General features: G+C 63.4%; 1 protein-coding gene across 3 annotated transcripts; it reads right to left on the bottom strand.

The window, feature by feature from the left end:
• Nucleotides 1-3,124: 3,124 nt before the first annotated feature.
• TRAF2 (TNF receptor associated factor 2) lies at nt 3,125-25,553 on the bottom strand. Of its 3 annotated transcripts, none has more exons than XM_043566491.1 (11): nt 25,482-25,553; nt 17,202-17,411; nt 16,284-16,362; nt 15,951-16,049; nt 11,034-11,195; nt 9,938-10,012; nt 8,403-8,477; nt 6,630-6,977; nt 5,969-6,140; nt 4,402-4,550; nt 3,125-3,832 (listed from the first exon to the last, which is right to left on the bottom strand). In XM_043566491.1, exons 2-11 carry the CDS (start codon nt 17,387-17,389, stop codon nt 3,614-3,616), a joined length of 1,566 nt encoding a protein of 521 aa, XP_043422426.1. In that variant the 5' UTR covers nt 17,390-17,411; nt 25,482-25,553; the 3' UTR covers nt 3,125-3,613. The 3 variants fall into 3 exon arrangements, with proteins under 3 accessions (XP_043422426.1, XP_043422424.1, XP_043422425.1); XM_043566489.1 differs by having other exon boundaries at nt 5,969-6,146; nt 25,482-25,552; XM_043566490.1 differs by lacking the exon at nt 25,482-25,553 and adding an exon at nt 25,006-25,319 and having other exon boundaries at nt 5,969-6,146.
• Nucleotides 25,554-26,652: the final 1,099 nt, after the last annotated feature.

Below are 26,652 nucleotides of genomic sequence, written 5' to 3'. Positions count from 1 at the left end.
CTCATGGGACATAAAGACAACACCCAAAAATCAACTGTGTCTAAACACTGGGGACATTCGTTCGGGAACTTCCAAAGTATCCTTTACGAACAGCCAGGCCAGCCCTCTGGGAAAACGGAAGCGGGCTCCCCGGCAGCCTGTGTGCGAACGTGCGCAGCTCTACGCAGGACGACAGAAATCTGGAAACCACTCGCACGCCCCTCAACACGTGTATGCTCAGACAGACGGGTCGTCTGAGCACTGGAACGCTCCTCAGCAAACAGACAAGACAAATCTCTGATCCACACGACATCTGAACCTCCGAGGCATTCATCCTGCTGAGCGGCACCAGCCTCAGAAGGTTCTACACTGTCGGGCCGCACTGACGGCACCCTCGGACAAGCCACGGTGACGAGAGCAGGGCACTGGCTGGGGAGTCACAGGTGCGGGGGCCGCAGCGCAGCGGCGTCTACAGGGACGACGGCGCTATCCCGTATTCTGGCCATCAATCCGTACATGTGGCAAGACGGACGGAACTGCACCCAAAACACACGGTAGATCAACCTTACGCGACGGGTGTAAAAAGCCGTGAGAGAGAGAGAGTGCTTTACCTGAACCGACCCGCAGCAGACCTCACCTGTGCAGGCCCGGGCCGCGCGCAGGGCTGGCTTCCAGGTGACGGGAACAAGAACCGTCAACCCGATGCTAAACCCAGACAGTCAGCATCAAAATACAGCCGGACACGGGAAGCCACAGGTCCTCAGGACGGGACACGGGAGGACACAAGGCACCGGTGAGCCAAAACCACACACGCGGCACAGTGGCCGCTGTTTTTAAATAAATACTTTTTGTATTAAAAACTAGTAAGGGTCCGAGATTCTAGAGACCGTGGGAGGAGCAGGAGGCGAAACGAGGGCGTTACGTGGAAAGTATGCCACGAGGAACGTCGGGCCACCGGGCAGTTCAACACGCAGCCCTCCGTTTCCGCCGGCGGGCCGCGTCCACACGCAAACCGCACACGATGCCCACGGCAGCGTGGCTCAAGACGGCCGACGTGGGGACAGCCTGAGGTCCATCAACGGACACGTCAATGAAACGTGGTCTGTCCGTACGTGGAGTCTCTTTCGGCCTCAGAAGAAAAGAAGTCCCGATGCCTGCCGCGGAACCTGGCCAACTTCACACGCGAGCAAGCCCAACGCGAGGGCCGAAGGCCGTGTGCACAGCCGCGAGCGGGTGCGCGTCCAGAACGGGCGGTCCGCAGAGACAGAAAACCGCCTGCCTGCCAGCGGCAGGGCAGGGGAGGGGGCTGCCCCAACAGCAGGCGTGGAAGGCTGCTGCGGGACAAGGGGTGGGGACAGGCCTCTCACGGTGCCTCTCTAGAGCACGTGCTGTCTCCGGGGGTCCCCGGTCTCCCCGCAGGAGCGTGTCCCCACAGCAGCAGCACCCTGCAAGGGAGAGGGGACGGCGCCCTCGGTCCGGCCAAGACTTGTACCCGCTCCTCCCGGAGCCCCACCCTGCGCCCCGCTCCTGGTCCGGAGCTCGCCCAGCGAGCTCTCCAGACCCACAGCCCGGGGCCCCCGGTGGGTGGGTGAGGTCTGGGCGAGGTCGCAGGACCGAGCTGCCCTGGAGGGAAGGGAGGACCAGCAGGCGGCTGCGGGCCGGCACCCCGGCAGGGCCCTCGTCTGCTCGGTGGCCACCCCCCAACCCGCCCTCCCCCTTCCAAAACAAGGTCACACCTTCCTTCGGCCGTTCACTTCTCCCTCACCCCGTCCCCGTGGGCAAAAACCTTTCCGAGCCGGCCTAACAGAAAGTGAGACGTATGTACACACCCCATAAACAAATTCCCGAGTAAAGCCCAACGTGTTGAAGACGAAACTTTAAAAACCATCAGAAAAAATACCCGAACGTTTCCTTGGGAAGACGGGACTTCTTGAATAAGCTGGTCAGAAGCACGGCTCACCAAGGAAATTCTACACCTCAGGTTCCCGTCGCAAACATGCTCCTGACACGGTTAACGACCGGCCTCCAGGAGCATCGGGCACTCTCGCCAACTGGCAGGAAAACGAGACCGACAGCCCAGTGGACAAGTGGACAAGTGGACAAGTGGACAAGGGCAGACGATGCTCTGCGTCCTGCAGGAGCAGAGTAGGCGCGGCCCGCGGCCCACAGGCCTCTTGCCCACGACAGCCTGTGCACCTCGGGGACCCCGTCACCGGGGGGGTCGGGCCGTGGACGCGGGCGGCCTGCCGGGGAGCGTGGGGGCGGCGGGGGCAAGTGGGGGGCTCACACGGCGAAGACGGCGCTGCGGTCTCGGTTGTGAGAAAACAAAAGACACAAACTCGTGAGGACGCCGCTCCGGAGAGCTCAGCGGGAAGGGCCTCGGAGGACGTCAGCTTCTCCGCCACGTTTCAACACCACCGCGCTCGACGCGGGACGTGTGCACTTCTGTGTCCTCGGAGGTGGCCGCAGGGGCCGGTTTCTTTCCTCTTGGCGCTCGTGTCTCGTCACTTCTCAGGGACGTCAGGGGGAGTCCGACACGTCACATGTTCTCTACAGAGGCCCCCGGGGCAGCCCCCAGCCTGGCCCTCTGGAACCACCCGGGTGGCACACAGCCGGCGGCCAGGACCCCGAGTCTGCCCCAGCGCTGCACCCCGTGGGGCCGAGGCCCCCGCTCGAACTGAGATTCGGGTCTGCGGTTGGGAGCTGGCACCACTGGCTGCCGACTGGAGGAAACCCCTGGTTCTGGAGGAGACCCGGTTCCGGGGAGGCAACACAGCTCGTCGGATGCCCAAATGCAAAAGCTACTGGCCATTCTTCCACGGCCAGAGGTCCCTGCGGGGAGGGGAGGGGAGGGGAGGGGTGGGCCCACATGTGGACCTGCTCTCAAGGCAGCCCCCGGGGAGGCCTGAGGGAGGAGGAGCCGGCCAGCAAAGACGATTCCAGAAAGGAGAACGGCTGGCTTCTGCAAGGCCTGCAGGAACAAGCATGGAGTGTCAGGGAACCCACGTAACTGCTCAGGGACTTGGTGACCCAGGAAGGGACAGGGCACTTGTAGGGAAGGGACCGAGGGACGGCAGAGAGCCAGGAGGCCCCCGTGAGGGTCAATGCCACCGAGGCCAGAGGCAAACGGATACCACTCACCACAGAGATTCAACAGTTTAATAACGACTCCTCCACAGCCCGACGGGGCAGCTACCGCGACACGTCTCGCAGCAGGGCCCAACGTGCACCCCACGCTTGCCCCGGGGGCGGCTGACGGGAGGCCCTGAGGACACAGAGCGCCCTCCCTGCCCGCTGGCCTGCACAGCAGGACCTCTCCTCAGAGCAGCGGCCAGGCCCGAGCGCGTCCCTTCTCTCCGGGGGCCAAAGGGCAAGACAAGGTGCCGGCCCACCTGGCCCGCTCCGCTCACTCTGCCCCGAGCACCTACACGGACAGCCCTCGGAGGGACCGACGGGCCTGCAGCCCACCCCACGCAGCCCGGGCTGAGCGGCCTCTCCCAGGAGGCGGCCCCATCCCGGTGGGCCACGGAGGCGGCAGGCGCCCACCCGCGGCGAGGCTCGGGCCCAGCGTGGTGGCTCCTCACCGAGCCGCCGGGCCCGGCTGCTCCTGACCCCTGACCCTGGTGGGAGGCGGCTAGAGCCCCGTCAGGTCCACAATGGCCTTGATGAAGATGGCGTCATCGCGCACGTAGGAATTCTTGGCCTCCATCTTGGAAACGGGGCAGAAGAGGGGGCAGCCGCTCGCGATGTTCATGTCACTGACTGGCCTCTGGAAGGAGGACGAGGTCACGTCGGGTCTAAAGGCGTCGATCACATGCTCCCGGTTGTTCTGGTCAAGCAGCATTAAGGTCACCTGGGGGAGAGCGCCCCGCGGAGGAACAACACTGAGTCACGGCCCCCCCGCTCCACGGCTACCGGGTGTCAACCCCATCTGGGTGATCCGCGCTCCGGCACTTTCTGGGACCAACCCCTGGGATCCGAGGCTACAGTTCGGGCTACGTGGAGCTGCATCGTGGTGCCTTTTCTTATGTTCACGTGGCAAACGTTTCCTTACCAGAGGGCTCACAGAATACCTGCCGCCCTCCCCGAGGAACAGCACTTTTCAGATGCGCTGCCTCCACCAGGAAGACCACGGGGCTGGCCCGGCACGGCGAAGGGGAAGGACAACGGCACCGGCACCTCCAATCCCTCAGCCCAACTATGACGCAAGAGCCTCAGGTGCGGCCTCCAGCCGTGGCCCTCCCTCTGAAACCAGCCCCGAGGCGGCATCTGCAACCGCTGGCCCTAAGTGGCCGGAAGCCCCGGGGCCGACTGGGTGACGTCCCAGCTCCCTGGCCCTGGGCCCAGGAGCCTGAGGGCCCATCCTGACAGCCTGCCGCCCACTGGGGCCCCCGGAGCAGCCGCTGGGACAGCCTCGCGTACCTTTTGGTTGAAGGGCCACCGCAGGAGGGCGTCGTTGGGGCCCTTCATCACCACAAAGAAGAGAGACAGGTGCGTCCCGCGCCCGGTGCCATCTCCGTTCAGGTAGATGCGCAGACACATCTTGTAGCCGTACCTGCTCGTGTAGAAGGCTGCAGGGGGGACGGGAGGGAGCGTCAGTGAAGCCAGGCCGAGGGCTCGTGCTCCCCGCAAGGAACAGAAACGCAGGGACAACACCCAGGTTGGGGGCACGTACTTCTCCTCTAAGGACGCAGTTAGTTCCTAGCGAGAACAAACGCCCAAAAGAAAAATAGGTGATTAGAAGAAGCGTTTCTAGGGGCGCCTGGGTGGCTCAGCTGGTCGAGCGTCCAAGTCTTAATTTCAGCTCAGGTCACGATCTCACACTTCGTGCCCAGATCTGAGCCCCGCGTCAGACTCGCTGCTCTCAGCACAGAGCCCGCTTCAGAGCCTCTGTCCGCCCTCCCGACTCTGTCTCTCCCCCACTCACACCTGCTCTCAAAAGTAAACATTAAAAAACAGCATTTCTAAAAACCCTAAATGTAACCCCAAAACAGAACCAGCTGTGAAGTTCAGGGCGGCGGGGGGCTTGGCTCTGGTCAAAAGGCCGTGGTCAGACCTAAGCCGGGGCCTGGAAAGGGTACAGTGGGGGAGACCCTGGGACAAGCCAGCGGCGACGTTCCCAACATCCAGCATGGCACCCAGAGACACACAGGAGCCCAGACACGGCACGAGGCCGGGCACCCCCAGGAGCGGCCCTCACGGCCTTCCTGCCCGTGGCCCCGGAAACCACCCTCCCTCGGCTCCCCGGACACCAGCCCGCTCCGGCTGTGCAGCTCTGCCTGAGCACAGACGAGCGTCTCCCGGGGGCGTGTCACGGGGCCACCCCAGCTGGAGCTCACGCTCAGTTCTCTATCAGGTTCCGCCAGAGCTGGACCTGGAGGAAAGCTGATCGGCAGGCATGCTCCCACTCCCGAGGAAACGCGTGAGCAAAAGGAGCTGCCTGCTCGCATCCAGTGCAGAGGGGCCGGCCTCCCGAACACGCCGCTCCCCACGCGGCAGTCGCCTGTCCCAGCCAGGAAGACAGAGCGTGAGCGTCCGGTTCCGCACAGGGGACGGCGCGGTCACGGGTGGGCCTGCCTGCGGCCCTGTACCCGCCAGCAGGAGAGGCGCCCTGCCCCTGCCCCCGCTCGCCCGGGCTCCGAACACATAACCACGGCAGCAACTTCACCGAAGTAAACGGTAAAGGGCGCCCGTGGGGTGGGGGGCCGGGCTCGGCAGGAAGGGCTGTGGGCCGCACGTGGCCCTGGCAGAGCAAGGGAGCCCGCCGCGTGGACGAGCACCGCCTCCTCCCCAGCGGTGCCTTCCAGGGAACACCCCTGCGAGTACCCGCCCGAAGTTCCGGGCGTGAGGGGAGTCCCGGCCCAGGCCGCCACCCGCCCACCCAGCGTCCTCCCGCGGAGGCGCTGCCGGCACAGCAGGGGCCTCCAGCCCGAGGGCGCGCGAGTAACTCGGACACCAGCAGCTCTGAGGACAGGTTCCAGAAGGGCACCTGGAGAGAAGATGGCGGGCGTGCGGCCAGCCACAGCTTCCTGGCGCTTCCTGGCGAAATCCGAGATCTTCCAGATAAACACGCCGTCGAAGGTGGACGCCTCCATCTCGTGGACCTTCTGCTCCAGCTCGGCCATGGCCAGGTCCTTCAGGCCGATGCTCCTCTCCAGCTGCTGCACCTGGGGGCGCAGGGGGCCCCGTGAGGGTGCCGGCGGGAGGGGCCGCGGGCCTCAGAGGCCACCTTGCATTTCGCAGGACGGCGCTTAGGGCAGTGTCCCCACGCCCACCTTTCCACCGACTTCGAGCAGGACGGCTTCTCCCAGTGCCCGGGGCTTGACTGGGCTCAGCTCGTAGGGGAGCTCCGTCCCCACAACACCCCCGACCCCACCTGCGCCCGAGACTCGAGAGCTCAGTGTCAGGAAACGCACTTGTGGAACCCACAGGCCCGAGAGAAGGGGCCACCTCCCAGAGGCCTCCGGCACCCCACGTCAGGCCCATCGGTGCACACGGCTCCGAGAGGGACTCCGGCTCAGACACGGAAGCGGAGAGGCAGGAGGAGCGTCACGCTGGAACTCAAGGGGCCATCCCTGAAATCCCGGCTCCGAGGCCCCGTGATGCCCTGAGGCCCGCCCAGACTAGCCCAGGGTGCCCCGGGCCCAGACCTTGTTACTCAGGGCCTCGATCCTGTCCTGGTCCAGTCGGTGCTGCCGGCCACAGGCCTCGGCGGTCATGGCCACCCTCTCCACCTCCCGGTTCAGGACGCAGACGATGTTCTCAAAGGTGGCCGTCTTCCTCTCCAGGGCCTCACACCGCTGCCGGAGCTCCGCGGCCTTGGGGAGCTCGGCCTCGGGGTGCAGCGTGCCGGCTTCCCAGCCCCCGACCTCGCCTTGGCCCAGGAAGCGGCCATCGGCCCCCGACGGGTGCCTGGCCTCCAGGAGGCCGCCCAGCAGCATGGCCAGGTGCTCCCGGAGCCACTGGGCCTCGTGCTGCTGCTGCTTCTCACTCTCCACCTGCAGAGGGAAGACGGGGAGGCTCACGGCGCCGCACCGGCACTCGGCTCGGAGCCAGAGCCCCACGGACGTGCCGCAAGGTGCGGCGACGCCTCCGCGTCATTCACTTGCCGGCACGTCACCTGTCGCTGGTATCACTGTCTCTCCAAAATCCAAACCTTCCCGGTGACTCGTCTGCTTTTATGTGAAGTAACAGGAAAGAAGACACGGTTTAAAACTGCCCGGGGTGGAGGGTGGGGGGGACCAGTAAAGCGAAGCTTCATCAAATCCTCTTTATCGTACGGTTCTGACCCGACAGCCAATTTCTCCTGAGACTTCACGACAAATTTAAAAAAGCTAAACGCTCCCGAAACACCAAACGAAGGAAAGAACAGAGGCCCCGTGAGGCACAGCGCCCAGGGTGCAGCTCCCCAGCGGGGCTCTGACGGGACGCCCCTGCCAATCCGGAGGGGCGTTTGTGAGGCCTCAGGTCAGGATGAGGTCAACAGGCTCAAGACGACACGCGCCCTCAGCGGCAATTGCACTCAGGCCGCGGTGGACTCTGGCCGCTGGCAGGACGGTGGCTGCGGCACCCGGGGCCAGGCCTGGCCTCGGGCGGCGTCCAGGGCGGGGGGCCCAGGGCCTGCGTGGGAACGGACCGCCACCATGTCACCAAACAGTGAGCAACGGTGGGAGGGGACACCAGACACCGGGTGTCAAGGCACCAGGTGACAGCACAGCCGGGGCTACCACCCCTGGAAGTTTCTGAGGAACAGAGCACCGGCCGTTCCCCAGGCCCTCAGAGAGCCCCTTGGGGGACAGACGGTCAGGGAAAACGGTAGAGGCCGAGTGGACGGAGAACCGCCCAGGCCTGAGGGAGCTGCACGGAAGCTGACAGGTCAAGGTCCTGAGGCGGGAACGGGTCAGTGTGCCCAAGGACGGCCAAGCCAGTGACTGGTGCAGAGACGACATCAGAGGCAGCCAGGGCCACACAGGCCACGGAAGTAGGGGAGGCAGGTGGGTCCAGGACCTGTGTGCAGGCAGCACGGATCTCTGGCTGCCCTGGATGTGAGGCCGGTGACACGAGGTGCTCTTTTTGGGAAGGTACAAAAACAGGGCAGGGGGATAGGGGGTGGGGGGGTGGGCACGTGTCACAGTGTGCGGCCGAGGCCAGAAACGCTCACCAGACACCAGGGAGGTACAAGGCCCTGGGCATTTTCAGCAGAGGGACGCGAGCCCTGACTGAGGCTGGGACACCTGACGGCCGAGCAGGTGGACAAGGCAGCAGAAACGGGAGGGAAACCAGGAGGCCAGTCTGAAGGCTCGGCAGATCCGGCATTCGGGGAGAGGGCACGCGGCACGCTTCTGCAGGCTCCGCCCACTCACGAGGATCGACGGGCACCCGCCCAGCCCCCGGCGGACGGACCCAGGGCCCACGGGACTCACCATCTCGGGGCAGCCGACAGCACGGAACCTGCACGGGACTCGGCATCTGCCGCACGCCCGGACGTGGTCCTGGAACTGGGAGGACGGACGTCGTCGTCGGTGCCCTTCCCTCTCCTCCCGGCCACCGCCCCCTCCCCCGACCCCGCCCCCACCGGCCCGGCCCCTGCGGTCTCAGGCTGAACACGTCCCACAACCCACCACAGATGTGCACGTACACGCACACGTGGCCACGTGGCCCGTGCGTGTCAACGAGGGGAGGTGGGTGCAGGCCAAGGGCTTCAGAACACGCGCAGACGCCCAGCCCCGTGCTCAGGCCTCTGCACCCCAGTCTCTCCACCACAGCTCGTAGGACACGTTGTGTCGAGGGCCCCCGGGCCCTTGGGAGGAGGGGCCAGCCTGACCGGGGGTCAGACGCCCACGACGGACCAGCGCGGTGCTGGCACGCGACAACGCCGACGCCGACAGGCGCGGAACCCAGAGAGCCCGGCCGTGCACACGCCGGGCACCGACACGGGCGGCACGTTCCGCCAGCAAAGACCAGGGCAGAGGGGGGCACTCGTAAGCGGGCAAGGGCGAGCGGTCCCTCTGCCTCCATCTGCCAGGGCCGCGGAAGAGAGAGACCGTCAAAGCTACGAATGCCAGATAAAAATAAATGAAACGTTAAACTAAGAAAAAGGACAGGGGACCGTGGCCCAAACCACCGCTGACACTTAGGGCGTCAAACACAGAGAAAAGGAGCACGGAGTCTCCCCCCGTTGCAAGAGGCGGGCGGGAGTCCCGATGTTCCCGGTCAGGGATGAGGGCCAGCCCGGAGCGAACAGCTCCCAGCCTGGCTCACGCCGGGAGAGAGGGGAACTGGGAGTCCCGAGAGCCCCTATCTGCCGCCACCGCGGGGGTCTGTCACGGTGCCTGTGGGCGGGGCCTGCGCTCGGCCAGTCAGCACACTTTCTCCGGTTTCCACCAGGCACCCGCACGACCGGTTTACAAAACTCGAAGCCCACTCCGTCTGTAAAGGGCGATCTCAGACTAGAAAGCCGAGGCGGACAGCAGCTCAGCACCGAGACGGCCTCCCGGGGCCGCCGGAGCAGAGGCGTGCGCGTGAGTCCCAGAAACGAGGCCGCCAGCATGGTCCACGACCGACACCGTGAAAGCAGCCGTAGGCCGGGGCGGCACACGTAAGCCACCAGGCCGAGGGGATCTGGCACCGAGATGCTCCGCGGCAAGAGGGCCGAGATCACAGGGAATCAGGCAAAAATCCGAACTGGAAGCGTCAGTATGAACCCGCAGTACGTTCTGTCTTTACAGGGAGCTCGGAGCCTGCCCCCAGCCCTGCAGGGTTCTGGATGCAGGTGAGCGTGTGCGCAGGGGTGAGACTGAGCGGCGGCCAGGATCTCAGGCGTGTGCGACTTCTCCCGGGCCGGGTCACTTCCATCGTGGGAAGCGTAACAGAACAGCGGCCCACGGGCCACCACCGAGCACGGGGCACAACGCGCACGCCCCCGCCCCGTCGTCACAGGCGCCAGGAAACCACTTACTTTCTCGCGGGAGATCTTCTTCTTGCCACAGCCGTCACAGGTCAGGGGGAACTTGGGGCAGACTTCGTGGTGCGCCTGAAAGACAGCGGTCAGGAGCCGGGGCGTGCGTGAGGTCACCCTTGCCACCTCGTGGCCTCGTTCCGGGGTCGTGGCTCCCGAGACCCCTGACGGGGCAGCTCCCACAGGCACTCGCAAGTGTCACTTGGGAGGGTCAGAGCAGAACCCCCTCTTCTCCATCTGGCAGCTCGGGGCCACATGAGGACAAGCCGTCCACGGCGACCAGGGCAGAGCACCGCTGCTGGTCACCCGAACTGAAACCAGGCCACTGAGGAGCAAGGCCGTGGGACATCGAGACCCTGGCCCTGTGAGCGGCCAGATGCCCCGCGAGTGGACGCACTCGGGCCTCTGGACCGAATGGTCTACAGAACGGGGGTCTGAGGGGCACAGCAAGGACAGACGTGCAGCCCAGCTTCTTCAAGGAACAGTGGCAAAAAAACAAAACAAAAAAACAAAAAAAAAAAACCAACAAAAAAAAACCAAGCAGCCCCGCAGAGCACAATTCAAGAGACCTTGCAGACACATCATCAAGATGCAGCGTGGGGACCGTCTGGACCCCGATCCCGACAAATCAGATGTCGGGAGACACGGGCACCAAGTGAGCCGGGGATGGCGGGGAGTCGCCGCTGAGACCCGGAAGGGACGGTGGCATGCGCAGCGGTCTAAGAGCAAACGTGCTCAGAAACACATTCTCAAAGTCTCCAGAAGACACGACACAAAGCCTGGGACCCCCCTAGCAAGCAGGGGGACCCACGTGGCGCCAGGCGCGTGGGGACATGGGCACGCTCCCGGGAGGGTGGCCCAGGCCTGGCGCTGCAGCTCCCTCCGTGTGAGTTTTTCTAAAATAAAACGGGTTTTTAAAACCACTCGGCTCTGCCTTCAGATCCGCCCGAGTTCCTACCAGGCACCTTCCACCCAGCTGGCTGCGAGCGACGGACTGGTGGGACGGGGCGAAAACGCCACAGCGGCCGCGACAGCGGGCCGCCAGGCTCAGCGTTGGGGCTCGAGGAGCTAGGGGAGCCCTGCCGGACGCCCTCACCTTCAGGTCGGCCCAGCAGCAGGGCGCCCGGCAGTGCCTGCAGCTGAGGCTCCTCTCCGGGCACTCTTGTTCCGAGTGCCGCTCCTTCTCCCCGAGGCGAACCAGGCCTCTGCACGCCGGGCACTCGGTCAGCATGAACGGGCAGTGTCCTTCGTGGCAGCTCTGGCAACAAAGGGAGCACGGCGTCAACAGGGCACGCGGCAGACACGGTGTGCACACAGCCGGCCGTCCCGGCTGAGGCTCCGCTCAGGCTCCGACGCCAGGCGCCGGCGCCGGGCCCCGCCCCGAAGCCACGAGCACCGGCACTCATCCGCTCCGACGCCCGTGCTCCAGGTGAGACCGGAAAGGGGAGGGCGGGGGACTCCACGCTAGCTGGCTGCACCCCACCCTCGTGACACCCCAGGGACATCCCACCCCGTCGAGGCTCCAGACTGACATTCAGGGACAACAGGATCACTGGCCAGAGAGCGAGAAGGGCCACGGAGCCCAGGCCGAGGCGGAGGGCCGGGAGGGCGGAGGGACGAAGCCGGCCTGCTGGGTGCAGGGCGGCCAGGCCCGGAGTGGGGCAGGTTCTCGGTGGACAGGAGGCACAGGAGCGATGAGGGCCGGTGTGCTGGGAGGACGGACCACAGCAGCCAGACCAAGCAGAAGAGGACGGGGAGCCCACCCGCTCATCCCACGCCCGCGCCGACAGCCCACAGGCAGTGGGCCCGGGGAGGGCACGTGCCGACCCAGGGAGGCAGGGCCCGGCCCGGGGTCCCCCAGCGCCTAGGAGGAAGGTGCAGGGAGGAGGGCGGGACGTGCTGTCTCCCGGCTGGAGCCACAGAGCCACGAGCAGGGGAGAGTCGAAACCGGCTGGAACCCGGCTGAACCTCAGCTGGAGGACGACGCTGTGGGAGGGGCTTGGGGCAGAGAAGCCGGTGGGTGGGGGGAAGGTGGGAGAGGCAGCAGTGCCCCCGGGGGGCCGGTCCCTGACCAGCCTGGCACTCCCTGCGGGCGGGCGTGGCGCGAGGTTCCCAGCCAGGGGAACAGCAGAGGGGAGCCGGGTGGAGAGACCTCGAGGCTTGTGTGCCGTCCTTTCTGTTGTGGCAAAACACGCACGACACAGATTTATCATCTTAACTGCTTTTAAGGGCATCGAGCACATTCACACTGTTGTGCGTCCGTCCCCAGGACGCTTTCATCTTCCCAGACTGGACTCTGTCCTGTGACACACGGCCCCTCCCCTCCCCTCCCCTCCCCCGCCCCCGCGGATCCGCCGCCTCCAGGGCCTCCGGTAAGCGCCCACTCCCACAGAACGTGTCCCCTGCGATGGGCTACTCTCAGCACGGTGCTAAGTTGTAGGTAGGACACACGAGGCCCCATCAGGGACAACGTGGGGCCTGCTGGGCAGGGAGGCAGAGGCGGCTGCGAGAGGAAAGTTCTGGACCAGCTAGAGCAGAAGCAGGCTCAGCCACTCCAGGGAGGCTCAGGCTGGGCAGCTCCGGGCTGCGACGCCCAAGGGGCGTGGTCTTTGGGGTTTCCCTGCAGAATCCCGGTTGTGGGGTACCTGAGGGGAGCAGGGGAGCCTCCGACCTGCTCTTCCCGACTGGGGAACAGGGTGGTCGTGTCCCCATCCCGCGCCAGGGGCCTGGCTGTTGGCGCCAAAGCCCAGCGTGTACAGGGCAGAGGCCACGGGTGAGCCCCGGGGAGGCGGAACGCGTGCGGTGTCCTTCCCGCACGGCGTGGAAACTTTGGATGTCACGTCCGGTGGCACCCACGCCTCCTCGCGGACCCCACGTCACCAGTCTCCCGGGGCAGGCACCCCTGCCCTCTGACTTCTCACGGGGACACATACAGACCAGATGCTACATTCCCAGCCAGCCTCCCTGGTGACCCCGCGGCAGCCCGACAGAGCACCCCATATGCTGCCAGGTGAGGTACCAGCCTGTCCAAAGAACACGTCGTGGACTGCCCGGCTGCACAAAGCCCGGGTCCTCACAGCCTGCGCCCGGCCTCCCTGAAGCGCCCCCACAGCCCCTGGGCTCCTCCGCTGCCTGCCCACAGCTGCTCGAAGGCTCCCGGCTGGGCACACGGCCCGGTCCCCCACCATCCACCCGCACTTGCCGCAGGGTCCCTGGGGCGCTGGCAGGTGGATGTCACATACCCCACCACGATCCAACAACAGGCAGCGCCCGGGGCCACACCAGGTACACCATAAACACTCGAACCAAGGACAAGTCTCAGAAATGATCACGGCTCAGAGTGGAAAAGATACAGCGGCCACAGCTGAGGTGCTTGGATTTCATTAAAGGAATGTTAACACATAACGTGGGAGTCCCCAAGGGAAGCACAGAGCAAGCGGGCACCCCCGGGAGGGCTGAGGGCATGCAGCCCCCTGCTGACGGCCGCCCCTGGGCCCGGCTGACGGTGGAGGCCTGAGTTCATCATCCCAGGGCCTCTGTGGAGCAGGCACTCAGCACCACCACCCTCGAGGGATCAGAGGGACCACCTTCACGTCCACTCAGGGAGAAGCACACGCCTTGGAGAAATCAGCATTTATTCAACCAGAATTCAAACTAAGTGTCTCGGTGAAAAGAGCTGTGCTGACTCTGAATTCACAGGGATGTGCGGGACATCAAGCAGGCTTGACTCGGTCTCACCTTTCAACTGTGACCACTAGTCACAGTTGTGTGACCACTAGTGTGACCACCAGTGTGACCACTAGTCACCCCTGTCCCCCATCCCGCCTTCAGCGGAGAGCTTTCCCCCTGCCAGCCGGCCCCTCCTCTGCCTCCAGCCGCAGGCTCCTGAACCCGCCCCCAGAGAAACGGCCCTGGGGCTGCGCACACGGGCACCTTTGGCACCTGGCAGGTGCCCCACTAACATCTTTGAACTGGAGTTTTAAGTTATTGGGTTCTTAGAAAATACCAGGCGTTATTGCAAAGGAAAAACATATTCAGAGGCTAACCGGGACTCTCCGAACAGCTCAGCCACAGTGCCAGCATTTCACAACACCACTGGTCCCAGCCCCGCAAAGGGCAGCGAGCTGGCTCAGAGAGGAGGGCGGTGTGCACAGAGGCCTTGATCTCACCCAGGCCCGTGACGTTCACAGCCAGGGACAGGGTTTACCAAAGGCCAGGCCCAGTGTCCCAGAGCAGCGCCCGCCCTCCCACATGACCAAACCCACCCTCTCAGGGACTTTCCGGGGCTCTCCGGGCCAGCCAGGGACTTTCCAGCCTGCATGCCTGCAGGGCCGTGGCCGAGCCCACAGGCTGGCTGCGGTCCCTGGCCCTCAGCCGGAGGCCCACGAAGCCACCGCCCACCCACACCGCGGGCCTGGAGGCAGCAGAAACCGGCCTTCCAGACAGGGAGATGGCGGGGGGAGGTATTCCACCTGTCCCCAGAGGGTCTCTGGGTCCCTGCAGAAGGCAGCACAGCCCACTGTGCCTACTTCCTGGGCCCACGAGCCCCCAGAGCCTGCTCGGGCTTCCCACCTCCCGGGAGAGACCCCAAACCCCAAGGTCTGCTGTCGGGACAGCCCCGGGCAGTAACGGCTGCAGGCCTGTGGTGCTGAGCAGGGCGGCCCCGCTGTGCGGGTACGGCCGGGAGCCTCTGGGTCTCACTCCCAAGAAGGCAGCAGTGAGGGTGCAGGCAGCCGAGAGCTGCTCCACTCGAGGCCCCGGGCGCCTGCTGGATGGACAGCACGTCGCACCTTCCCCACCAGAGGCTCCTCCCTGGGCACGGCCAAGCCGCTCCCCTGGCAACACGCGGCTGAGAGCCCGAAGACCAAAAAGGCTAGTGGGTCAAGAGAACGAGGGAAGGACGGCGCACAGGCCGGAGCCCGGGTCCCAGTTTCAGACCCGATGGGCCCTCCCTCACCGTCACGACTCAGTGCCCAGGGCCCACCCCACGATGGGGCTGTCCCGGGGCCCGGGGCAGGCCTAGCTCCTGAGCCTGAGCCTGGGAGAGCCAGGCTTCCGTACCCACAGCCTCTCCAGCCTCGCCTACGGGGCTGCCCATCTGAGAGCCCCACCTGCCGCTCCATGCCAGTCCCAACCTCTTGTCCTGGCGGCGGCCTGGCCGCCTCTTGCCTCTCTGGGTTGCGCTGTTTCAGGGCCGTCACGGGAGTGGATGGCCACAGGACCGGTCCCCTGAGTTGGGCTCCTCTCACTGAACGGAGGACCCTCAAGGTCTGTTCGTACGTGTCACCATTTTGTTCCCTCCCTTCTACGGCTGAATCCTATTCCGTGGCGTGGACTGACCATGTCTCGTCTGTCCCACCGTCAGCTGGCGGATGCTCAGCTGCCATGACATTTGTGCACGAGTAAGTGGGCTGCGCCAGTTAAGAGGACGGCCGAGCGAGCGAGCGAGCGAGCTAGCTGTGGACGCTGCACGAGGGCGGGCAGGTCCGGTCACACAGAGGCCCCGCTGTACCAACGCAGGGACGCACACTAGCCTTGCCTGGCTGGGATAGGCCACGGCAAGATGGGAATAGCGGCCACCGCCCTGTCACTGGCCAGATGCCTTTCTGTGACCGCAGATCGAACGTGGCTACTCCTGCAATGTCCAACGTCTAGACAGTTCGAGAAAAGAAAGCCCTAGTCTGAAGACTCACGGAAAAACCCCACCGAGCAAGAAAGCTACTTTCCTGCACGTTCAGCCCCGCAGAGCCAACACAAGGTCCTAGCGCACCCGGCCGCCTCGCTGCCACCCGCCACAGCCCTCCACAGCTGAGGACACCGGGCCCGGTCAGGTGCAAGCCCCACCCGAGGCCACAGTCCCCAGGCCCCTGGGTCCACACGCGGGTCGTCAGCAGCCGCCGCCTCCTCTGCAGACGTCAGCCAGGCTTGCGGCCGGCAGGCTCACCGAGGGCTCTGCGGGCTGCTTTGGGGACGGGGTCCAGGCTCGAGGCCGAGCCGGTGCGGGGGCCCCTACCTCATACTCTTTAAGGGTCCCCTTCCAGGTGCAGCCGTCGCTGGGACACACGGCCGGCAGGCTCTCCACCTCCCTGCGCGCAGCGTTGTCCGGGAACGCCTGAGGAGAGCATGCCTAGGTTAGGCCTCCACCCGCTGCCCCCGGCCTGCCCCGCCGCCAGCCTTCCAGAACGAGGCCCAGCGGCAGACGCAGCAGCTCCAAGCTCTAGCGGCCACCGGGGCAGCGAGGGCGGGTCCTAGCTGCCAGAACGCCATGAGGCCATTGGTGTCACTAAAAGAAACATCAAAACGTTTTCTGTGTTTTGACGTTTTTTGCCTAAAGACTTTCACTTACCGAACCGCTTTCCAAAATAGAAATGCCCTCTTCGTATATGCCTTCGTGAACGCAGGCGGCACAGTTCTGAGGCCCGGAGCTGGGGGGAGAAGCGAGGGGCCGGCGATCAAACCCGCTGCAAAGAGCAGAGAGCACTAGGCCGCCCGCCCAGCGCCACTCCTCGCCCCCGTTCTGCACTTTCTAGACTGAGACGGAATCAGGGAGGAGCACGCGTCGACGTCCAATGTTTAAGACATTCAGGGGTGCCTGGGTGGCTCGGTGGGTTGTGTCCGACTTTGGCTCAGGTCACAATCTCACAGTTTGTGGGTTCGAGCCCCGCATCAGGCTCTGCGCTGACAGCTCGGAGCCTGGAGCCCGCTTCGGATTCTGGGTCTCCCTCTCTCTCTCTGCCCCTCCCCTGCTCATGCTGTCTCTCAAAAACAAACCTTAAGAAGGAAACAAATAAATAAAAACAAAATGCTTAAAACAGGGGAGAGGATTCCAACCCTCTAACGGTGACCCTCCCGCTGCGAACAAAGGTGCTCTCTGGTGGCTCAGCCGGGCGCCCGGACGTGAGGTGCTGGCTCCCTGGGCCCACCCACCGGCCCTCGACACGCCAGTGGCCCTCAGACCAGACCTCACGAGCTCCTGGGGACATGTGCCTCCAAGGCACACGCAACATGAACCCCAAGTGTGATTTTCAGCTGTCTTGTGCCCACCTGACACGCACGGACACCCACGGAGCAGTGGCAGCAGACGGGCTCTCGTGGTGTTCCTTTCACTCCCTGTGTCCACGCTGCCCCGGCAACCCGCGACTCCTCCTCTTCGGTCGCTAACTTCACTTTCCTATCTGCAGTGCGCCTCTGCCTTCGGGGGGTGTCGCCGGGAGCACGGCCCGACCCGAGGCCAAACCCGCCACCCGCCACCGGCCCCCAGTACCTCAGGATGCTGGTCAGGCAGTAGGAGCAGTAGCGGTGGCCGCACTGTGCCTGGAAGGGCCTGCGCAGGACGTTCCTGCAGGCCGAGCACAGGTACTTGTCCTCTGGCTTGGTCCCCAGCAGGGTCTTTGAGAAGCCGGGCTGCAACACGTCTAGGGAGCCGGGAGGGGTCACGCCGGCCGCAGCCATGGGAGCCGCGAACCGCCACGTCCTAAGGAAGAGCACAGAGCAGGAGAGGGTCACGCAGGGGCCTAAGAGCCGCCTCGACTGCAGAATAACCCCCCGCGGAAAATGGCCCTCGCCCGGCGGTGAGGGGTCGGGGTCGCCAAGCCGAACAGTGGTCTAGAATCGGAGAACCAGGATTTCAGCACCGCGGGGAGCCCTGCGGACAATCTAGTCCCACCTCCCACCACAAACACGGAAATCGAGGCTCGGCCAGGGTGGCGCTCTGCCCACGCCGCACAGCTGCGCCAGCACGCCCGCTCCAAAGCCCCCCGGCCAACAGGCCGTCCTCAAGGTCACCTGGCCCGGCTCGCCGACCCGCGGACAGGGCGAGTGCCGGCATCCGGGGAGGCCACCTTCTGGCTGCACAGCCATCGGCAGCCCTTATCCTCGTGCCTTCCTGTCTCCCCCAGACCCCCTACAGATCAGCCTGGCGGGCAGGAAACTCTGACCTGCCTGTGCTCGGCCCTAGGCAGCCCCCGGGACGCGGCCACCCCACGCGTCGGCCTCTCCAACGTCACCCCTGACAGCAGGCACGCAGCCTGCCGGGCACCACCGCTCTGCTCCCTGGCCACCATCACCAGGGTGCCCCCTCTAGAGAGCTGCCCGCTGCTGTGCACCAGGCCTTGCCAAGGCCCCCAGGACACACGAGCTGGACAGGGGAGAGGCTCCCACGGTGTTCTGACCCCTTGCGTGGGACGCACAGATCAACAACCAGCATCTCAAAAAGCCAGAGGGAACCGTACCTGCTAACCCTCCAAGCTGGACGAGTACCCAGGTGCCACCTGAACACGCAGCACTTTGACCTCAGAGCCACCCTGGCCCGTCTGCAGTCGCTCCAAAGAGCTTTCTTCCCCAAATGCCCTGGAAACACAGCCCCGTGTCTTCTCATGGATGTGCGTGGGGAACACGCCAACTTTCGAAGCAGGATGTTCTGAAATGACACCTCTTTCCAACGTTCGCGGGGCTGTCTTCCCTGTCCTAAGCTGGTGTGACACCACAGGAAGCAGCAACAGACGGTGTGCCCCTGCCTCCCATCTGCCGGGCACAGCCACTTTCAACCAAGGCTTCTGGACTCGTAGTCGGCGAGGCCTCGCTTGGGCCGCGTGCCAGAGCACACAGGCATCTGCTCCTCCAACCACAGGACATATGAGGTGTCGTGCCCGAGGCCACTTGGCAGGAGGCCACGGCGCCCTCTCACTGGTCCACACACTCTCAGCACGTGTGGGCGTGTCTGGGCCCCTGCCCCATCCATCTGTCCCTCTGACAAGCGGGGGAATTCACTCTCTTCGAGCCCGACGGCACACAGAAGCGCTACGAGGCGCCACTTACTAAAGCCTTTCGGTAGACACCGACAGTGCAGGCCAGGGCAGCCGAGGAGGGAGGACCCCTCAGCCCACGCCTCTCAAGGCCACGTCCGGATGTGCTACACAGAAGCACTACCAAGAGCGAAGGGCTCGCGAAAGTCCACTTATTCTCACGAGGTGATTTCACGAGCCATCGACGACGTACAAATCAATGCTCTAAACTACGTTAGAGGGGGCGTGCCTGGGTGGCTCAGTCGGTTAAGTGTCTGACTTCCGCTCAGGTCATGATCTCGCGGTTCGTGGGTTCGAGCCCCGCGTCAGGCTCTGTGCCGACGGCTCAGAGCCTGGAGCCCGCTTCGGATTCTAGGTCTCCCTCTCTCTCTGCCCCTCCCCCGCTCATACACACACACACACACACACACACACACACACACACACACACACTCACTTTCTCTCTCAAAAATAAACACTAAAAAAATTTTAAAAATCACTGGTAAAAAAAAAAGCCACACTTTAGATCTCTACTCTGTATTTATTACCTTAAATGAAACCCAACATCAAAAGTAAAGGAGTGTAAGCACACGACCGTGTTACACGGGGGCAGAGGAGACTAAAGTAAGAAACCAACAGCCCCGTGACAGTACGAGGATTATGGTGATGCTTTCCTTTGAAAACCTCACTGAGCAGCCTCCCCTACCGTCTGTGAGACAGAGCTTTATTCTGGCACCGACATTCTGTCTTCTCGAAACCAGACCCGGCTTCTTGGCCGACTGATCACACCTTCTTCGGCAGGTCCCACTGCCCTAGCCCATCAGCTTATGCTCCCATTAGACGTACAAGACCCACGCGGGTGGTCTCTTTCTGGCCTTGACCTCTGTCAGCTCTGGCCAGGCCTCAATGACCTCGCGAACACAGCCCGGTCAGCAGTCACTACTACCCGACACAGCTGGACGGCGGGGATCGGTATTTCTGTCCTAAATGCGGAGACAGGCCCCGGAGGACCCACGGATTCCACCCAGCGCCACGGCACCAGCCCCCGGGTCCCGCCGCGGCCCATGCCACGCCTGGGGAGTTCTCGGTGCTCACGACCTTAAACGTTGTGTTCAAATCTCGTTTATAATGCATTTTAACTTTTACAAACCACAACGAAAGACGTCACAGAGACTCAAAAGCACTGCCCCAAAATGTAACGCTTTGAAGGCCATCAATACATCAGGTCCCGCCGCCGTGGCAGGCTGCCTGCCCCGACCACAGAAGAAAACTTCCCCATCCCCGCGCCTGGACTTCTGACTCCGTGGTGGCCTGCACATGTCCACCCATCTGGGCCTCCCCAGATGACCAGCGCAGTCAGCAGCCCCGACACAGGCACGAAGGATGGTGGGCGGGGCGGCCACCGGAGAACAGGACTCGGGGCTCGTGGGCACCCCGACCCGGAACCTCAACATCCTGCTGGCCCTTTCAAGCTTCCCGCCTATTTCCCAAATACTGACTCTCTCGGGTAAGTTGCTCATAACCAGAGCAACTCCACTGGCAACGAACGTGTGAACGAGGACTCCCATGCAGTCTGCCCCGGATCTCACACTAACTGATTCCCCAAAAACAAGCTCCAGTTAACTTCCGTACAACAGATTCACATTTTGTTAAAAGGGCATCTCTTTCAGAGACGAGACAGTATTTACAGAATAGTTCCAGTTATGTGCCATTTGAGAACAGGCAAGCCAGCCCACGACAACACAAGCTGGGAAGTGATGACGTCTGGCCGCACGAGCCCGTGGCACACGAGACGTCTGCTCTCCTTCCCGGTTCCTGGCACAGAGCTCCTAAAACCCCTGGGATTTCCAGAGCAACGGGGCCAAGGGAGCATCTTCTGTGACTCATAAGCCCCTTTCACGCCGCCCCCTGTGAGGGAGGAGAGGGGCCGGAGACTGACCTAACCGCCCATGACCAATAAGGCAATCGATCGTACTTTCGTGAAGGAGCCCCCGTAACACCCGGACCAGGGAGGTTCAGAGCGCTCCCGGACTGGTGACCCGTCACCGTGCCGAGAGGCTGGCGCGCCGGAGGGCGCGGGGGCCGGGCAGCCCTGCCCCACACCTGCCCTGTGCATCTTCCCACCTGGCTCTGCACGGAATCAGTGTCTCCCTGAGTTCTGTGAGCCACTCTAGACTCAGTGAACCCAAGGAGAGGTCACAGGAATGCCACGTTTGGCGTCAGAAGCGCTGAGTACAGAAACGCAGACGTGCCGGAGAGGCCCGGGTACGCAGACGACCGCGCGCCGAGCTGTACCCTCAGGATCTGTATATTTTGCTGTACGTGCGCCTCAACTTCCAAAGAAAAAGATGGAGTTTCGGGAAGCCTGGCTGGCTCAGTCGAGGAGGTGCAACTCAATCTCGAGGTCGTGAGTTCGAGCCCCACACCGGGTGTAGAGACTACTTAAATAAATTCTAAAGATTAAGAAAAAGATGTAGATCTCTAATCACGTATACCCATACACGTTTATCCAAAATAACTCTGTCTCACGATACTAAAAATGGTAGAGCAGGGCGCCTGGGTGGCTCAGTCCGCGAAGCACCCGACTTTGGCTCAGCTCATGATCTCGCGGTCCGTGAGTTCGAGCCCCACGCTGGGCTCTACGTCGTCAGCGTGGATCCCGCTTCGGACCCTCTGGCCCCTCTCTGCCCCTCCCGGGCTCGCGCGCACTCGCACGCTATTTCAAAAATAAATAAATAGTAAAAAAATAGTTTTTAATTGCAGAGAACCCGCAAGTCAGGTTCTGACAGGAAGAAGCCCCGAAAGAGCGGTGCATCTGGCGCCGTGTGCTGCCCTGCCGTTTCCTCTGCTGCAGGTGGAGCTGGCGGCAGCCCCTTCACAAGCCCAGGGCCCGGCCTGGGTGCAGAGCACGGGGACACCTTCACATGCGCCGACGCTCTAAACTAAGGCATTAGGAGCAGACGTTGCGGGTGGGTGAGTGTGTGTTTAGTATTTACTTTTGAGAGAGAGAGAGAGACAGAGTGCGAGCAGGGGAGGGGCAGAGGGAGAGGGACACACAGAATCCGAAGCAGGCTCCAGGCTCCCGGGTGTCAGGACAGAGCCCGACGCGGGGCTCGAACTCATGAACAGTGAGTTTGTGACCTGAGCCACCCAGGCGCTCCTACGTGTTTCTGGTCCTAGGTGCTGGCGCGCGCGAGCCTTCGTACCCCCTCAATGTTGATCTTGAGTCTCTCTGATTAAAACCCAGGGCCCTCGGCAGGGACAAGGTGATCAGTCATGATGCAGCGACCGTCCCTTCGTTCCACCTGACCCAGCTGACCACCCCGCTCCCCTTCCCTCTCCCTGACCTCTGAGTGTGAGTGCCTGCACATCCGCAGCCCCCTGGAGAGCTGGGCCCCCCTTCGGTCGCTCCAGTGGAATCCTCAGAGACCACTCTCTCTCCCTCTCATCCACCGTCTCCAATGCATCAGTAGATCCATTGGCTCTGCCCTCCCCAGACCCCTGGAATCTGAGCACATTGCTGCAGTCAGGCCTTGGCCACCACCCACTGTGTCCTGAGCCTCCACCCTTCCTCCACCCTGCCCGTCCGAGCATCTCTTTCTCAGCAAGGCCTTCCCTGTCACCTGTCACCGACACTGCACCGTGCTGGCCTCCTCGTGTGGGCCTGTCCCTCTGGAATGAAAGCTAAGCGCCAGGAGGCAGGGACTGGGAGGGCAGGAGGAGGGGCCCGGGCCTGGGCACGGGGTGCAGGAGCGCCCTCCGGGCTTTCCAGGCTTCCGCTCATCCACGGACTCCGGTACCCGTGAAGCCAGCCCTCCCTCCACGCCATTCCAAAGTGGGGCACGCCGAGCCCGGAAGCGGGATGAAGTGTCCCTTCAGAGTCATGCCCCTATTCTCCTCCTGCCCCCCACCCGCTGAGTCCTCACCTCCCTAAACCGCAACCAGGTCACCTGCTCCGCTGCCCACTGGGCCCCGCAGGGGACGCGGCCTCGATGCCGCTCCCACTCAGAGCTCGCACATCGCAGCTCAGACCCCGGACGGCTGCCGCTGAGCCTGCCTCCTGCACCCTCCTCCCAGGCTCAGCACCCTCTGTGCAGGGGTGAGGCCCTGTGGCGGGACAGGGACACGTCCTCCCTGTGGACACAAGAACCAGGCCTTGAGAGTGGTCCTCACGCATCCCCGTGAAGGAGCGGGCCCAGAGCAAGGAGAATGGCACACCGCCCACGGGCCTGGACTCCAGAACACGACGAAGCTGTGCTCCCCGTTCTGGGCAGCGTCTGCGGGGCGTGTGGGTAATTTCTTCCGGGTTTTCTTCTCTGGACCTTCCCGCCCTGGCCTCTGGGCATGTTCGTGATGTCCCGCCGTGGAAACCCACCTGGCAACTGCCCACCGCCAGAGAGGGACCCAGATGCGGCCCTCAAAACACAAAGTGAAAAGGCCTTTATCCTCCCGGAGAAAACGCGTTCTCCAGCGACCAGCGAGTACGGCACATCCTGTGCTCCAGCACCCAGAGCATGACCAATACTGCAGGACGAACGTGGTCCCCGAGTGACATTCGCATTTATTTCCCTGGGAAGTTTAGAAACCGCTCGAGAGAGAGAATCCCTGGCTGAAAGCCCCCTCCCCTCGGAGCCCCCTCCGAGGGAGCCAGCAAGGCTCTCTCCATCACATGGCACGGGTGGTTACAGCCTGCCCTCCCCCCTCCCAGGACACTGAGGCAGGTAACAGGACGGGACCACAGGATGCAGAGATCTGTGACACAACACAGCAGGGCACCGGAGGCACAGGACCAGCAAAGAGGCCCGAGGTCACAGTGCATGCCTTTGGGGACTGCGGCCACGGGGATTGGGCTCTATTCTGAGAACCAGGTGTCCGGGGAGAGGGGAGAGATCTGCGTCTGCTCAGATGCGTGGAGACGCCACTTCTAGAAGCACTGAGGGGCTCTGTGGCTTCCAAAGGCTTTAAACAAATCAACTCTTAGCATTTTTGTTTTTGTAAGATTTTTGAGAGAGAGAGAGAGAGACAGTGTGTGAGCAGGGGAGAGACAGAGACAGAGGAGACACAGAATCCGAAGCAGGCTCCAGGCTCCGAGCTGTCAGCACAGAGCCTGACGCGGGGCTCGAACCCACGAACCGCGAGATCATGACCTGGACCGAAGTCGGACGCTCAACCGACCGAGCCACCCAGGCGCCCCTTGTTTCTCGCTTCAAGCATTAGCGAATACCGTGGTGCGTAAATCACACTGCAATTAAGCTGTTCAAGAAAAATAAAACTCGAGCAACAATCTCGGGTTGACTGAGACCTGCACCTAAAACCAGCAACCGAGTCGACAGACGCCACTGCCCTCCAGATGCCCCCTCTGCTGAGAGCTGCTGCGCTGGCCCAGCACGCCCCCCCGTGCTCTGCCCCACACTCGCTGGGTTGCTCGCTCGCTGGCGTGCACTCTCTCTCTCACACACACTCTCTCTGTCCCGGGCTCCTCCACGGACAGTTCCGAGCGGCCCCACTCCAGGATCTGGGCCTCACCTTCATCACGGGGACGCTCACCGGGCTGCTGCCCACACACGGGACACCCCACCTCTACTCACAGGCTGCACGACGCGACAGTGCTGTCTGTGACTGGCACCCTAGTGTGCCAGCTGATCTCTGAACGTGGGTCCGAACCACTCGGATCCGCTTCTGCACAGACTGTTTACAGCGCGTCACAGTAAACGTGCTTCCCCCTCCCTACGAGTTTACCATCTTCCTCCAACGCACGCACGGTCAGAATCCGGCACACCACACACAAGGAGGTCTGGGGCAGCCGGCTCTTCGCACGATGGCCAGGGCTTCTGCCCAACCGCAGGCTGCTAGCTAAGTGAAGGCGGGAGTCACAGGCGTGCTCACTCTGCAGCACACGTCCAAAAACCGGAACGAGACAGCATTTAGTGTGGCCTCTGCACGATGACCCGAAAATTTGGGAAGCGTTCCCATTTCAAAAAAAAGAAAGGAAGAAAAAAACGTTACACGCAGACTTTCAACTGCGCAGGGAGGGGGCTGGCGCCCCAACCCCCTTGTATGTTCAAGGGTCAAGTGTGAAGGCTCCGGAGCCACAGGAGGTGGGGGGGCTGGGGGCAGGGAACCGAGAGGGCAGGTGAGGAAGACAGGCGGCAGGAGACACTGATACTACCGGGACAAGTCGCAGGGGCGAGGGCGCAACAGGGTGAGAAAAGGTGACCCCAGAGGTCCACCCACCACCCTGAAGTTCAGGGAGCTCGTCCAGATCTGAAACAGGTGAGAACTCGCCTCTCGGAGGAAGAAGGGAGCACCAGGTAGGCGCAGGGGAGCCCACAGCTGGGGTCAAGGCCAGGGGTACGCGGCGCACAGGCCAGCAACCAAAGTTCAAGGCAGCCAGGCTGGTGGGTGGAACGCTGTGACCCCGGGTCGTGGCCCCCCGGCCGTGACCTCGCACAGTGGGCCGGGGCGTTGCGGACCGCATGTCACCGCGTGGGGACCCCGCGCCACGGCCCCCGGCCGGAGCCGCCGTGGACGCCCGCGGGCGTTCGCGAACTTTCCTGTGCCGGCCCCGCTCCGACTTTCAGTTTCCGGCTGCCCGGCTCCGAAAAATCCCCTCAGGCCCGCGGGGCGGCGATCCTGCCGCCGGGGCCCTGACTCCCCGGAGCCGCCCGCCGCCGCCCTGGCCACCGCCGCCGCCCCCCGACCCCAACCGCCACCGCGACCCCCACCGCGACCCCGACCCCGACCCCACCAGCTGGACTCACCAACGGTCGCCGCGCGCCCGGAACTGCACGCCCGCCCAGCCGTCGCCGCCGCCGCCGCCGCCGCCGCCGCCGCTGCGGACCCGCCCCCGAGCCCGCCTGACTGACTGACGCGGGGCCCTACCAGGAGCGCTCAGCCAGCCGCAGCTGGCTCCGATTGGTCAGTTATCTCCCCCCCGCCCTCCGCGTTGGCCCGCCCCCCTGACAGACTGACACGGGACCCAACCAGGAGCGCGCCGGAGCCGCAGCGGGCGCCGATTGGTCAGAGCCGCCGCTGCGTGGGTACTTAAGTTGAGCCCAGCCCGGGCTCTGTCCGAGCAGAGCAGGTGGGTGCCGGGCGTCGTGCCGTCGTTGTGCGGTGCGGGGCCGGCCTGCGCGAAGGTCTTCCGTGCTTCTAACCTCCTGAGAGCCTGGCCGATGCCCGCGAAGGGTCAGCCCGGGCCGCGGGCACGGCGGCGGCACCTCCCCCCTCCCCGGAGTCCTGCTCACAGCTGGGCCCCGGTTTGGGTCACAACTCTGAAAAAAAAAAAAAAAAAACAAAACACCCTGCTCACTTAAAGAGTATGAAGCACATAAAGTCGGCTGTCGGGGTTGTGAAATGTTCTACAACCACATGGCGGCGATGGTTGCCCAACATTATGAATGTACAAATGCCACTGAATCGTACCCTTTAAAATGATTTCAATGGTGAATTTTATGTTGTGTGAATTTCACCAGCAAACAAAGCCAAAAACGGAGGGCCTCCTGACACATGGAAATGTGGAACACGCAGCATCTAGAAACAAGGCGGTGGCCTTAGCAGAAAAGGGGGGCAGCGCCGGGGGGAGGGGGGATACGAATGTTGACCCCATCGCTTCCTCCACGTGTGTGACCTGAGGCCAGTCTGTTTCTTGATCTGCCAAAGGACAGTTGGGATAAAGCGGATTATCTCTCACCAAACACAGCTTTTGCCAAATATGTGACGAACATCTCGTTTTGTCTCATGCCAGTGTTCAGAGGTGGCAACTGCTCACTCCAAAGAAATAGAGACTCAGAGAGGTGAGATTCCTTCCCCCAAGTCACACAGCACATTCAGCACCCCCACTCTGAGGGGGTCATCTGAGCAATGGGAACAGTCCAAACCGAAAAACAGGCTGGCTTTGAAGTTACTCAATTTAAGTGCTCTACGCTCTGT

This window comes from Prionailurus bengalensis, chromosome D4 (assembly GCF_016509475.1).
Source record: "Prionailurus bengalensis isolate Pbe53 chromosome D4, Fcat_Pben_1.1_paternal_pri, whole genome shotgun sequence".
Classification (NCBI taxonomy): domain Eukaryota; kingdom Metazoa; phylum Chordata; class Mammalia; order Carnivora; family Felidae; genus Prionailurus; species Prionailurus bengalensis.
The sequence above is the reverse complement of the archived record's forward strand: the minus strand, read 5'-3'. Positions and strand labels throughout refer to the sequence as shown.